Source organism: Equus quagga, chromosome 7 (genome assembly GCF_021613505.1).
Source record: "Equus quagga isolate Etosha38 chromosome 7, UCLA_HA_Equagga_1.0, whole genome shotgun sequence".
Classification (NCBI taxonomy): domain Eukaryota; kingdom Metazoa; phylum Chordata; class Mammalia; order Perissodactyla; family Equidae; genus Equus; species Equus quagga.
In genome coordinates, this window is record NC_060273.1 from 47,298,505 (window position 1) to 47,312,420 (window position 13,916).

At 60.1% G+C, this 13,916-nt stretch overlaps 1 protein-coding gene across 6 annotated transcripts; it reads right to left on the reverse strand.

Moving 5' to 3' along the window:
• Positions 1–1,582: 1,582 nt before the first annotated feature.
• Positions 1,583–13,645, reverse strand: FGFR4 (fibroblast growth factor receptor 4). Of its 6 annotated transcripts, none has more exons than XM_046665263.1 (18): positions 13,069–13,502; positions 9,334–9,477; positions 8,410–8,673; positions 8,238–8,318; positions 7,937–8,103; positions 7,246–7,369; positions 6,569–6,759; positions 6,299–6,437; positions 5,766–5,959; positions 5,517–5,662; positions 5,307–5,428; positions 4,076–4,186; positions 3,799–3,989; positions 3,278–3,400; positions 3,121–3,191; positions 2,761–2,898; positions 2,383–2,488; positions 1,583–2,286 (listed from the first exon to the last, which is right to left on the reverse strand). In XM_046665263.1, exons 1-18 carry the CDS (start codon positions 13,136–13,138, stop codon positions 2,140–2,142), a joined length of 2,529 nt encoding a protein of 842 aa, XP_046521219.1. In that variant the 5' UTR covers positions 13,139–13,502; the 3' UTR covers positions 1,583–2,139. The 6 variants fall into 6 exon arrangements, with proteins under 6 accessions (XP_046521219.1, XP_046521221.1, XP_046521222.1 ...); XM_046665265.1 differs by lacking the exon at positions 13,069–13,502 and adding an exon at positions 12,132–12,279; XM_046665266.1 differs by lacking the exon at positions 13,069–13,502 and adding an exon at positions 12,132–12,274 and having other exon boundaries at positions 9,334–9,473.
• Positions 13,646–13,916: the final 271 nt, after the last annotated feature.

Below are 13,916 nucleotides of genomic sequence, written 5' to 3' on the forward strand. Positions count from 1 at the left end.
TCATGGCCCTTTCCTTCCCTGGGTGGGCTCTGAGGGATCTGCCTCTCCTCTGATTGACTGGGCTGGTGATGGACATGGTCACTGGCCAGTGACCTCCAGTGGGAGACTCTAAATTTGGGAGTGGGGTTCAGTCACAAAGTTTGGGGGCCCCTGGGGGCCAGTGGGGGTCCTTGAGTGCAGGAGGGGCATGAGCCAAGACCTGCTTTTGGAAGCTGCCTCTGGAGCCACCTGCAGGGGAGTGGGGGTCCCCTCAGGGCTGCTGCAAAGGTGAAGCCCCAATTCTCAGAGAAACACTGGGCATGGCCCATGTGAACTCTGCTTGGTTCCCTTCCCGTGGGCTCATCCAAGGCTCCTTTCCTCCTACCCCTAAGCCCTGGGACGTAGGCAGGGCAGGAGCTCCCCACTCAGATGGGCAGAGAAAGTGACCATCAGAGAAGTGACAACACAGGCCTTGGGGTGCTGGAAGTGGCAGTCTTTGCACCTCCTGGCTCCAAGTCCTGTGCCGTCTCCACCCCATTAGAGAACAGGGCTCCTGCAGGAAAGGCAGTGGTCAGAGACGAGTCCCTGGTTTCTGGCCTGGTGCCTTCTCTGAGGTGGGGCTCCTGGAGGAGGAGCAGTTTTGGAGGGAAGATGAGAAGTTCAGTTGGGGGCATGGTGAGTCCGAGAGGGCAGGGGGCATGAGGAGGCCCGCAGCAGAAGCAGGCTGTGAGCTGCTGCTCAGTCTTCTGGGGCGGCCCCAGCCCCAAATTCTTACGTCCAATCCTTTCTGACCCTGTGCGCATTATCAGCCACCACCCCCTGGGAGGCCATGGGGGCAATCCAGGCAGCCTCCACAGGTCTGTCCTGGCTGGGCAGTCCTGTCCAGAACAGGTCGGGAGTGGGCGCCAGGCACTGGATCAGACCCCTCTGCCCTGTGGTTCAAGAGCAGCAGTAACCAGGCTGGAGGCAGGGAAGGTTCCGGGCTCAGAGCCCTGGGAAGCTGATCCTCCCAACCCCCAGAGGGTGTTTGAGAACAGGGCCATGACGGCCTCCCCAGGGGAGGACCAGGCAGGCAGGGACAGCTGCAGCCCAGCCAGGCGGCAACCAGCTGCTGCCCGGGAGACTGGCCAGGGTGGGCTGGGGCGGGCACAGCCCCCACAAGCCCCTAGCCTGAGCGGAGAGCGTGGGAGCGGGCGGCAGCTCGAGGCTGGGTTTCAGGCTTTCACGCTGTGTTAACGGTCAGCTTGGTTAATGCTGAGCAGATGGAGGAGGGGCGCTGCCAGCTCCCTTGGGGACAGTCCCAGGGCACGCACACGCACACACATGTGCAGAGGGACAGGAGTCCCACCCAGTGGATGGTGCTGTGTGGAATCCTCTGCCCGTTAGCAGTCGTTCACATCATCACGCACACAAGATGGTGCTGGGAGGACAGACAGACCAGGACAGAGGTGCACTCGGGCTCCTGGATCCATGGAGGCAGCTGGAAGGGGAAGCAACCCAAGGCCTGGCACAGAGCCCTCAGTCTGTGTCACCCAGCAAAACTCCCAGCTTGGGGATCCCTCCACCCGCTGCTAGGAACACACCAGGCACACAGAGGTTTATTTCAAAAAAATAATTTATAAAAGGCCCTTTGCTTCTGTGTTTTTGGCAGGCTTCTAGCCTGTCAGCTAAGAGCCCAGGGGCCAATGCTCCTTCCACCAAGATGCTGGGATAAGCAGTAGAGGGAGGCGAAGGGAGGCCTAGGGAAGTGGGGTTCATGGGCCCAAGACCTCTCTTGGTGTGGAGAAGCAGGTGGGTTTAGGACAGCCCTGCAGCCAGGCCCAGCGAAATCCCTGGAACAGGACCGAGTGCCAAGGCCCAGGAGGCCAAGCAGAACCCTGCCTCTCAGCTGTTAGAACGCTGCAGCCATGGCTCAAGGGCAGGGCAGGGCCTTGAGACTGGGGATGAACTCTGGTTTGGGAACCTGAGGGCAGAGCAGGAAGCCTCAACCAGGGACCCTGGGACCAAGGATGGACCTCCTCAGAGCAGAAGCAGAGATCTGGACAGTATCCTGAGACCAGGGCCTGCAGCCACTGAGGTCAAGCACTGCCCAGTTGCAGCTGAGCCAGGAGGCCCAAAGCCACCAGCTGGCAGCCCGTGTGTACAACCTCATGCCCCTGCTCATGTCTGCACCCTGGGGAAGGGGTAGGAGCTGGGCCCCAGTGGCAGGGGATCGTGGCTGAAGACAGAGTCGCTGGAAGAGCAGGTGCTGCTGGCATCCCCACTGGCAGGGGAGTAGGGTCCAAAGGTGAGGCGGAGGTCAAGGTACTGCGGGGAAGAGTGCTGGTCAGCCCCAGTAGTCAGCTTGGATGAGGCTCGGGGGAACAGGCAGAGGGAGGTCATGGGACAAGAGAGGAGCAGTACCTCCTCAGAGACGGCCAGCAGGACCTTGTCCAGCGCCTCCACTAGCTGCTTGAAAGTGGGCCTCTGAGAGGGTGCTGCATGCCAGCACTCACGCATCAGGCCGTACCTGGGAGAGGTGGGGCGGACAGTCAGGAGGAGCCTCAGGCCTGGGGGAGGGGAGGACCTCAGGGCCCTGGGTGAGGGTGTGATGAAGGGGCAGGTTGGGCCATTTAGTGGAAGGGCACAGAAGCCAGGCCAGGACCTCCCTGCTGGGCCGAGGAAGAGGTGGTGCAAGTTAGCAAGAGTTGGTGCTGACCACTCCCCAGGGCCAGACCCTGAGCCAAGGTCAGGGCAGAGGATAAGGACTGGAAGGCGAGGGAGAGTGGGGCAAGGCCTCACAGCTCTGGGGGGCAGTTCGGGGGCCGGTCCATCCGATGGCCCTCCCGCAGCAGTGAGAAGAGCTCCTCCACTGGGATGCCGGGATATGGGGAGCCCCCGAGGGTGAAGATCTCCCACAGCAGGATCCCAAATGACCACCTGGAGGCAGGACAGGGCTCAGCAGGGCACAGCGTCACTCCCTCCTCCTGGGCTGGGGTGGTGGCATGAGCATAGGCATGAGCTACCATGGTGGGTAGGGATTGGGGCTCCTTTTGGAGTCTGGTCCCACTCGGGTGACCTTGGACAAGTGCTTTGCCCTTTCTGTGGGGTAGGGCAAGGACTGCTGGCAGACATTCCGGACCCCCAACTTCCAGGACTCACACATCACTCTGGTGTGTGTAGACTCGGTCAAATAAGGCCTCAGGTGCCATCCACTTGACAGGCAGGCGGCCCTGGGAGGGAGAGGAGGGGGCACTGGTGCCAGCTCCCACAGTCCACACCCCTGGCCTCCCATCCAGCTCTGCCCTGCCTCCCTCACGTTGCTGGTTTTCTTGTAGTAGTCAATGTGGTGGACGCCGCGGGCCAGCCCAAAGTCAGCAATCTTCATCACATTGTCCTCAGTCACCAGCACGTTGCGAGCAGCCAGGTCCCGGTGGATGCACTGGGGAAGAGCAGGGGCTGAGAGTTATGAGGACACATGGCTGGGAGCTGGGCACATACCACCTCACAGTAACCCAGGGGTGAGGGGTCACCCACCCATTTTACAGACAAGGAAGTCAAGATCCAGGGAGGGAAACGTAAGCCGCCGAATGCCAAGGCTCGCACCCTCTCCTGCATCACCTCTCTCCTTGCTCTGCCTGTGGGTTAAGGAGTATGCGAGGGAGGAATGGGGACCTGCGGTGTCTACTACTTACGGTCGGGGGTACTGAAGGGCTTGGGGACATTGAGCTGGGGTAATGAGAAAGGGGAGAGAGGGAGAGGTTGGGGACATTTAATGCCAGGGGCATGAGTGTGGACGGAGCGGTTGGCGTGGTCCAGAGTGCTGCTCACTGCCCGTACCTTCCGAGACTCCAGGTACTGCATGCCTCGGGCCACCTGGTAGGCACAGGAGACCAGGGCGGGAAAGGAGAGTGGTCCCTCACTGCTCCGTGGCCCGTCAGGGCTCAGGTCGGGGCCTGGGGGGCGCCGGGCCCGCAGGAACTCCCGCAGGTTTCCCTTGGCGGCACACTCTACAATCACGTACAGAGGCCCTGCGGAGGCGATGGCGGACAGGGAGGCTGCCGAGGCTGTGGTTTCATGCCCCAACCTCCCCGACCCAGCCCTTGCCCTGCCCCACCTTCCTGGGTGCAGACACCCAGCAGGTTGATAATGTTCTTGTGTCGGCCAATCAGCTTCATCACCTCCATCTCAGAGACCAGGTCTGCCAAATCCTTGTCAGAGGCATTGTCTGCAAGCGGATAGCTAGGGTTACGATATAAGGGAGGCTGCAGAATGGGGAACAGGTCATGCAGTGCTAGACCTGGAGTCAGGAACATCTGGGCCTGAATCCCTGCTAGGCTGTGTGGCCTTGAAAAAGTCTCCGCACCTCTCTGAACCTCAAGATCCTCTTGTGTGTAATGGGACAACGGCTCATTCCCTACCCCTCACAGCAGTTGCAAGGATGCAACGAAATCAAGGATCTAAAAGAGGTAGGCCTGTCAGTGAGTGGGACCAGGAAACAGGAGAGAGAAGAGCTCTGAGCAGGAAAGAGCTCCTGGCATTAGTCCCTGACCGGGGTGAGAGCTCCTGGGGGCGGGAAGCAGGCTGGCGCCCTGAGGTCTGTCTGACCAAGGCCTGGCGTCCAGCGGCCTGGGAACTCAGGGAGCTGCCAGTGGGGCGCAGCCAGGGGAGGCAGGGAAGCGGCTCCAGCTTCTCTTGAGAAGGCTGAGGACCTGGGGCTGACCTGTGGGCCCGGGCCAATGACATACCCTCCCACCAGACCTCACAGCGCACATTTCTCAATCCCTGCCTCCCAGAGAGGGCCAGGTGGCCCCAGCTGTGCGGAGAGGAGGGGAAGCAGAACAGCGGTTTGGGCTGATCTGATAGAGAGGCTGCTGCTTGGGGCTGGGACTGAGTTTAAGCAGAAGGTGGAGAGCAGTGGACGCAGGGAGACAGACCTGGGAAGAGCCTGGGGGAGGCTGAGGGTGTGACTGGGTGGAATGGTGGGGAATGTGGTGGAGGCCGGGAAGCCTGACAAGGTTATCTCAGGCCATGGCTGACATGGGGTATCAAACCCCAGGCACCCCAAATCCTTATAGTCATTATCATCCCAATGGTTGAGACTTTATGCACCAGGCACTTTCCACAAACCCTCAGCTGGGAGGTAGGGACTGCTATTTACCCCACGTGAAGCGTGAGGAAAATGAAGCTAAGAAGTGACTTGCCAGGGTCAGTAGTAGAGTTGGGCCCCAGGCCCAAGGGTGAGATCCTGTAGCCTCTCCTGGCCCTCAGGGCCCACGTGGTAGCACCATGAGCCCCTTCTGTTGGTTCCAAGGCCACAGTACCTCCCCCAGGGCTGCCACACTCACCCTTGAGCATCTTGACGGCCACGGTGCTGGCCTGGTCAGGCTGGGCAGGGTCCATGCCGAAGGCCTCTGCACGCACCACCTGCCCGAAGCAGCCCTCACCCAGAGGCTTCCCGAGCACCAGCCTGGAGACCGAGGAAGCCGAGGCCTCAGCTGTCGAGGCATCATTGCTGCCCAGAGCCTGCGTCCCCACCCTCACTCCACTCAGCATACCTGTCTCGGGGAAACTCCCACAGCGGGTCAAGAGGTAGGTCTAGGCTCACAAGGCCAGCAAGCAAGGGGGGGCCGTTGGAGGAGAGATGGACACCCCGCACCAGCGACAAGCTTGACTTGGCTGAGGAGCCCGACTCCAGAGAGAACTGCAAAGTGGGAGACTTGGGGGGCCTGCTGGAGCCGAGCTGAGGCGGGAAGGCAGGCTGAGAGCCTCGGTATGGGGACTCGGGGGTGGGGGGGGGCACATACCTGTCGGGCCAGAGGGAAGCGGGACAACTTCTGCACAGTGGCCGGCTGCCGGGGGTGCCGGCCGTGGAGCACCTGCCCGCGATACAGCCCGGCCAGCAGCAGGAGCACCACCAAAGCCAGAGAGCCCGACGCATACAGGATAATGTCTGTGTACCTGGCCTCGGGCGCTGCTGCTGCCCACGCGAAGTCCTCCTCTGCCCACAGATGGACACACACAGATGACTGATCGGTCAGTGGTCACATGGACAGCCCGACACCCTCTAACTCAGGCCCTCACAGCTCCCAACACACACAGGGGGACACATACCAAGAAAGTTGCAGTTATACACACACCCCAGAGGGTCGCATGGACAGTCGCATGTGGGCATGCACAGAGGGACTGCTGCACGCAGAATCAAACACACAAATCCACACACCACATGGCAAGCCCAGACCCCAAAAGTCAAAGGGAGACTATCCAGCTAACAGGTCATAGCCCATTGCTGGACCAGAGCGGGATCCGGCAGCCTCTCCTGGCCCTCTGAGGTGCTCACCTGGCAGCACCGTGAGCCAGGCCGACTGATAGGAGAGGCCGATGGAGTTGCCTGCCAGGCAGGTGTACTCGCCTGCATCCTCAGCCGACACGTTCCGAAGGTACAGGACCTCCACCTCTGAGCTATTGATGTCTGCTGTCTAGAGATGTGGGACACACTCCAGGGTCATGACAGGGCCTGGGGCCACACTGTGGCCGGGAAGGGAGCTGGGGACCACCCCCCATCCCCCGTGGGAGAAGGGTAGGGTTCAGGCACTGGCAGGGGATGGACCTTCAGGACTTGCACATATGGGAAGCCGTCAGCACCGAAGCTGCTGCCATTGATGACGATGTGCTTCAGCCATTGGATGTGGGGCTGGGCATCGCTGTACACCTTGCACAGCAGTTCCACGTCGCTGCCTGCCACAGCTGTGGTGTTGGCCGGGAGCCCCGCCTGCAGGATGGGCCGGTGCGGGGACCGCTCTGGGGGCCGGATTGGGCCATCAACCTTGACCAGCAGCACGCACAGAAGTCTCCCGCTCACCTGCCTGCAGTCTCTCCCCAGCTCAAGGGAGGGACCTTCATGATACGCAGCTCAGACTTTGTCTCTGCCCTGCTTATCCTGCTTAAACCTTCCATGGCTCCCCATTGCCTTTGGGATCAAGAACAACTCCTCAGCCTAGCATTCAAAACCCTCCACAGCCTAGCTCCCCACTTAAATGCACGCCCAGGCATACACCTCCCCATCAATGCACTGCGTTCCTTACACGTAGGGCCTTCACTCAGCTTGGGCCCTCTCCCTGGAGGTCTTTCCCACTCTTCCTCCTGCAGGCCCACCTTAGCCCCTCTGCTGGCCTCAGACCCACCTGGGCACTCCGAGCAGCTTGAGTGAGTCGTCTAAGACTGAGCCCACCTGAGGGCAGGGTCAGGGCTCCCACCCCACACCACCTCGAGTGCCCATCCGCTCACCCAGCACGTCCAGCAGATAGCTGTAGCGGATGCTGCCCAGAGAATTCTCCACAAGGCAGGTATACGTGCCACGGTCCGAGGGCACCACGCTTTCCATCACCAGGCTCCAGTGCTGGTGGCGCAGCTGGGGGCAGGAAGTGTCAACAAGGGGCAACCAACCCATGCCCACCCAGGGTGGCAGGGCATGAGGAGGCCAGATCCTGCCCAAGGATCTCAAGCTCTCCAGGCCCTGGGAGGGCAGGCCAAGGCCAGGGACCTTGGGACAAAGGAGAAGGCTCCACGAAGTGTCTGAGAGCCAGGTCTGAGTCTCTGAGTTTTAGCTCGACCTCCTCCTAGCTGTTCCACCTTGAGCCCGTCTTTGCCCTCTCTGAGCCTCAGCTTCCTCGCTTCGGCCCGGAGCTGACCCTGCAGGGTCTCAGAATGAGCTGCTAAAATTTATTGGCACCAGCAATCAGTGATCCTTCCCACTTTACAAATGGAGTCGCTTAGGCGGAGAAGTTAAATCACTTGCCGGAGAGCGGCAGACAGAGCGGGAACGTGAACCAGAGGTGTCCAAGTCCACAGTCTAGCGCTCCTTCTGAGGCCCCGCAGCCACCTTCCTCATTAGAGAAGGAACTGTGGGTTTGATCCAGGGGGCCCAACGCGGGTGTGACAATGGAGGAGCAGATGGTCTTGGAAGCCACAGACTCACCCGAATGCCTCCAATGCGATGCTCCCCATGGAAGTCCTGTCCATCCTTGAGCCAGCGGATGGTGGGCGTGGGGTTGCCTGCAGCTGGGCAGCGGAACTTGACAGTGTTCCCAGCAGGCACTGCATGCAGTTTCTTCTCCATGCGTTGAGGGTGTGTCCAGTAGGGTGCTGGCGGGCAGGGGAAGGGAGAACTTAGTGCCCCCGGGACGACCCCCTGCTTCAATCCTGCTTCTACACAGCTTTCTTCTTCTCAATGACCAGCTGGGAGGTAGGGAAATGAGTCCTTGAGGACAAATACTGACCTTGCTGGGGGTACACGTGCCCATTTGAGGGGCCTCTGTGGGCTTTGCGGTCCTCATCATCATTGCTGGAGGTTAAGGAATCTATGTCAGGGACAGAGGGAGGCGTCTGAGGTCTAGGATGGGGAGGGCCTCTCTCCCCAGGCAACCCTTAGCCCCTGCCACATCCCCTTACCATCCACAACCAAGGTGACATTGTGCAGGACAAGCATGGAGCCCCGTGCCAGGCAGAGGTAATGGCCAGCATCCTCCAGTAGAGAGCTGGCAATCTCCAAGCGGCCCCTCCAGCCTCGTACTCGGCCAGCAGGTGCCAGGCGACTGCCCTCCTTGTACCAGTGGCCACCACGCTCAGCCCGCCCACAGCATAACCGCACAGGCTGCCCAAGGACCACGGTCAGCTTCTGCTCTTGCTGCTCTGGGCTAGGGGCCAGGCAGGGCTCTGTGGACCAATGGCAGAGGTCAGTGAGCCCCACAGCCCTGACTGAGGCAGCCCCCTGCATATGGAGAACACGCTGCACACACGGGGCACAACCACCGCATGACACATGCTGGACACCTGCTGCTCCTTGACACACACACAAACACATGCTACAGACGCTGCACACAGAGCAAATGCCACGCCTCTGGTGCATATCACACACGGTGTGTAATACACATGCTGGACTGGACATGCCACTGCCCAAGACACACATACACGGCGCATGTTATAGGTGCCACATACAGGGCACATGCCACACCTCGCAGGCACATCATACTCACAGTGTATACATCATACATGCTGCCTGGGCCTCCCAAGCCACACGCTCAGTGCACAGAACACACACACACACACACACACACACGTACATACACAGCCAAGGGGCTCACCACCAGCTCTGCAGCCCAGCTCAGGGCCCTGCGCCCTACAAGGCCAGTCCTCTCTCGTGGACACAGAAATAGGTGGATGCTTGCTGGGAGCCAGACATTGAGTCTCAGCGGTTGGGCCCTGCCCTGCTGCCACCTCCCCAGGGCCTGGGCCAGGATCCTCCCTGCTTTGCTCAGCCAGCAGCCCCCTCCAGGTGCCCACCCCTGCCACCCTCTCCCACCTTAGTGGCCATACCCAGCTCCATTTCCTCAGAGACCTCAAGGGACAAAGCTGGAGACCCGGGCACCCCCAGCAGGACCCCCAACAGGGCCAACAGCAGCCACATCTCCTTCCTGCTGCTCACGGAGACCCAGGCTTGGCTTCCCATCGACTGCCTTCCTGAAACGGAGGGAGAAGAGCTCCTGCTCGTGTGCACCTTTACTGGCACTATCTCCCTATTCTGCAGACGAGGAAACTGAGACAAGAAACGGTGGGCAGACTTGTCGAAGCCCTCCGCCAGGCAGTGGCACAGCAAAGGCTGGAACCAGCTCCGCTGTTGCCAGAGCCCAAGGCCTCCCCAGAGTAGGTTGTGCGGGGCGGCCGGGCTGTGCTTCCTGCTCTCCTCCTGTCCTGCTGAGACCCTGACACAAGTTCACAGAAAGGGAAGTTGGAGGGTTCTTCCCTGGAGGGAAGCAGAGAATGGAGACATATCTTCTGCTCGCTCTCAGGACACATAATTTATTTTTTGCTGAATAAATGAATTTATTGCTAAAGAGCCTCCCCCCTGCCAAAAAAATCTGAAATATAATACAAGGCCAAACTTCAGCATCTGGATGTTATCTGATCTGACCCCTACTCCTTGTAGCATTGCTGACATTCCCCTGACCGCTTTGGATGCCTCCAGCGGCGCGCTGCTCACTACGAACAAGGCAGCACATTCCATGGCAAGCAGGATGTTCTTCCTCATTCTGAACCAGAACTGCATCCTGGGGATGCCTCTGCTTTTTGTGCCCCCACAGCTCCATCTGAGGCAACACAGGCTCTTGTAAAGAATGTAGACTCTAGGGGCCGGCCCGGTGGCGCAGCGGTTAAGTGCACATGTTCTACTTCGGTGGCCCGGGATTCGCTGGTTCGGATGCCGGGTGCGGACATGGCACCACTTGGCAAAAGCCATGCTGTGGCAGGCGTCCCACATATAAAGTAGAGGAAGATGGGCATGGATGTTAGCTAAGGGCCAGTCTTCCTCAGCAAAAAGAGGAGGATTGGCAGCAGTTAGCTCAGGGCTAATCTTACTCAAAAAAAAGCACGTAGACTCTAGTGTCTGATAGAGCCAAGTTCAAATCCTGACTCTTATCCACTTGTAATTCCCTGCCCCTCTCTGGGCTGCTGTTCTCACAGAGCAGCTTTGAGGATAAGAGATAATGAATGTAGAGGCTGGGCACACAGAATGCTGGAATGTTCTCCCCCTCCCTGTGGCTGTCTCCCTCCGGTGCTGGTGCTGATGTACACACCCACCCCATCCTGTTACCCTCCTCCAACTGCCACCAAGGATGTACTCATCCCCCAAAAGGAACACTCAAAACTGAGCCTCAGCTGGGGCAGGGGAGGATGGGTGACCAGCGATGTCCCAGGGCCCACTGGCTGTTGCCTGGGGCTGGCTAACAGTCAGGTGGCACTGGTGTCTCTGGATCTACTTTGACCAGGAAGCCCACCACACCCTCTCTCCTAACCCACTGCCCCCCCATCCCCTCAATCCAGCTCTGGCTCTGAGGCAGGGGGCACTTAGATTGTCCAGGACAAAGCCATTATCTCCCCCTTCAAATTGCTCCTTCCATGGGTTGTCCCCAAAGCTGGGGCATCATCTCTGTCCATCCTCTCTCCTCCCCCCCCCCCCCGCCCCCCCCCCCAGTCCATTCTGCTTCTTCCGTCCCTCTCTAATCCATCCTACCTCCCCTGTCTGGACCCAGGGCAGGCTGTGGCCATCTCTAGCTTGGGCCTTTGCAAACATCTCCTTGGCTCTTGAGCCTCGCATCTCCAGCAAGGTTTTAAAGATTACAAGTCTGCCATGTCACCCCCGCCCCCAGCTTACAAGGCCCTAATGGCTGCCTGTATCCAGCAGGATCCAGTCCACACTGTGGGTCCAGCATCCTAGGCTCCCTCCCTGCCTTCCTCGACCTCTTGGTCACACAGTCTGCCCCTTCAGCCTCTTCAGCACTGAACCATTGGCTTTCAAAACTGGGCACCTCTTCTCTCTTGCACATACCTCTGTGGCCCCCCATTTTCCTTCTCCACCGGCTCGGCTGCCACTGTCTCTGCACCCACCCCAGTTTCGATGGCCTCTCCTCTGTAAAATCCCACCCCCCTGCTCTGCAGGGAGGGCAGCTCTCTGGGTCCACAGCTCCGGTTGGGAGTGGGGCAGAGAGGCCTGAGGATTTTATTCCCGCCCCCAGGCCGTCCTGACCTCAGAACCTCAGGGCCCTTAATCGGGTTACACGCGGCCGGCCGCCGGCTGCCCTGCACGTGGGGCTGAAGGGCCTGATTCTGGCATCAGGCAGCTGGGTGCTCCTCCAGCCTCCCGCATCAGGCGCCGGGGTACCCTGGGCACATGACTGCACCTCTCGCAGCCTCAGCTTCCTCATCTCTAGTAGGGGCACACAGACGGTCCAGCAGCCGAGGGACCAGCGCGCTCTCCTCCACCACCCCTACCCCGCCACTCTGGGGGGAGGTGAGAGCCCGCGGGTTCCGAGGGGGAGCTGCAGAAACAGCCGGCCCGCCCCCGCCCCGGTGGGCAATGAGTAACCAGCTCTGCGGCCAGGGTGCTCTTTGGACGGAGTGGGACAAAAGGCCCTGTGTGCGCTACGGGTTACTGATTTACCGTCCCCTCCACCCCCACGCCGAGCGGACGCTCAGGTCCCCAGTGCTGGGAGGGGGCAGCTCCCGGAGCCCCGCCGCCGCTCGCCCCCTGGCGGCTGGGAGCGCAGCCTGGGCCCGCGCGGGGTCCCGGTCACCTCGAGCCTCCGCGGCTTAGCTCCCAGCACAGGGTCCTGGCTCACCTGGGTCCTTCGCGGGCCCGCTCCCAGCTCCCGCCAGCCCTGACCCCCGCGCCCAGCGGGGACCGCAGTCAGCCCGGGCGTTCCTCCGCCCTGGGCCGGAGAGCCAGGAATGCACCCGCGACAGCGGCGTGGCCGCGGGCGGCCCGGCGCCCCGCCCCCTCGGGCCCCGCCCCGCCTGGACCAGCTCTATCCCTACGGTGGCGCGGGGGCGGGGGGCGCTGCGTCCCGCCCACCTGGAGCCCCCGCCCGCAGCCGGCAGCGCCGGGCTGCCGCGCGGTCGGCCCAGGCCCCGCGGCCCCAGCCTGCTGCACCCCCTCAGACTCCGCCTCTCTTGCCCGACCCCGGTCAGGCTCCCAAGTGCTGGGCCGTCGCTCTACCCTCTGCTCTTCACCCCTTGGGAAGGAGACCCAGCCGTCCTGACCCGTCCCCCTCCGCTGACCAGCCTGGCTCCTCTGCTTTCTGTGCAATCGCCAGACAGTGGCCAGCAGACCCCCTCTGCCTTCATCCTCCTCCGTTCTCTGCGTAACCTTCAGAGTGATGTTTTATTTTATTCTATATTTTTGTGACTCTGAGCTAACATCTGTTGCCAATCTTCCTCTTTTTGCTTGAGAAAGATTGTCGCTGAGCTAACATTTGTGCCAATCTTCCTTTATTTTATGTGGGACTCCACCACAGCACAGCTTGATGAGTGATGTGTGGGTCTGCACCTGGGATCCGAACCTGCGGACCTGGGCTGCCAAAGCAGAGGGCGCCAACTTAACCACTAGCCACCCACCGGCCCCCAGAGTGATATTTTAAATACAAATCTGACCATACCAACCACAACCACCCCTCTAAAACCTTCCGACAGCTTCCTATAAAGATTCTTGGCATGACTTGGCCCTGCCCACATCTCCAGACAAATCCTTCATTCACTTCTTCCTTGCTCCCATCCTACCTCTGGGCCTTTGCAAGTGTGGTTGCCGCTTCCTGGCATGATCTTTCGCTTTAGGTGGGGTTAGTTCCATCCCATTCTGAGATCTCAGCTCACTTGCTCAGAGAAGCCCTCTGGACTTGCCAGTCCCTCTTTGATGGCTTCTCTCCTGTGAGCATGGAGAAAGAAGCAGGGAGTGAAGTGATTCAGAGCACAGACTGCAGGACTCAAATCCCAGCACCATCACACATGGCCTTGGCGAGTCACTTCATCTCTGTCTTCATTTTCCTGTCAGCAAACCAGGTACAATGGCAGGATCCTCAAGAAGTGGTTGCAGAAAGTCGACGTGTTGGTGTGTGTAGCCTTTAGAGCACTGCTTGACGCCGAGCACTTGAGTTGCAGTGTTAGCTGTGATTATTTAGGACCCACTGTTTGTTCGTGGCCGGTACCGGTACCAGCATTGCACCTAAAGAGAGAACTCTGTAACTAGAGGGAAGAGCTGCCTGCAGACCTCTCCATCATATCTCAAGTGCCTGGCACACAGGAGGTGGGCCCAATCGCTCTGCCCCTCCTGGCTCAGGTCTGCCTCACCTGGAAGCACCTGAGGGTCTTGACAGTGGCCAGACAGGAAGGCAGCCAGTCTTTGTCTTCTGCCCAACCCTCACCTGAAGTCCAAGCCCTCCTCTCCTCTGAAAGCTCCTTGAGGAGAAAGGAAACCCCTCCGCTGGGGTCTCAGGCTCCCCTCCGAGGTAGCCCTCTGGCTGGAGGAAGCAGCTTCCTTTCCCATTGTTATGCGGAGGGGTCTGGCTCTTTCCACTCTTACTCCCAAAGGGATAGAGGATTTTCCTTTGTACGACTAAAAGGCCCATTAC

Bases quoted from the DNA above. Each gene is read 5' to 3' on its own strand.
- FGFR4 (XM_046665263.1), bottom strand. From the start codon at position 13,138: ATGGAACTAACCCCACCTAAAGCGAAAGATCATGCCAGGAAGCGGCAA. The intron at 9,478-13,068 runs GTAGGATGGGAG...CCTCCGTTTCAG, and splicing joins ACACTTGCAAAGGCCCAGAG to GAAGGCAGTCGATGGGAAGC. The intron at 3,401-3,798 runs GTACGGGCAGTG...GCTCTTCCCCAG, and splicing joins AGTACCTGGAGTCTCGGAAG to TGCATCCACCGGGACCTGGC.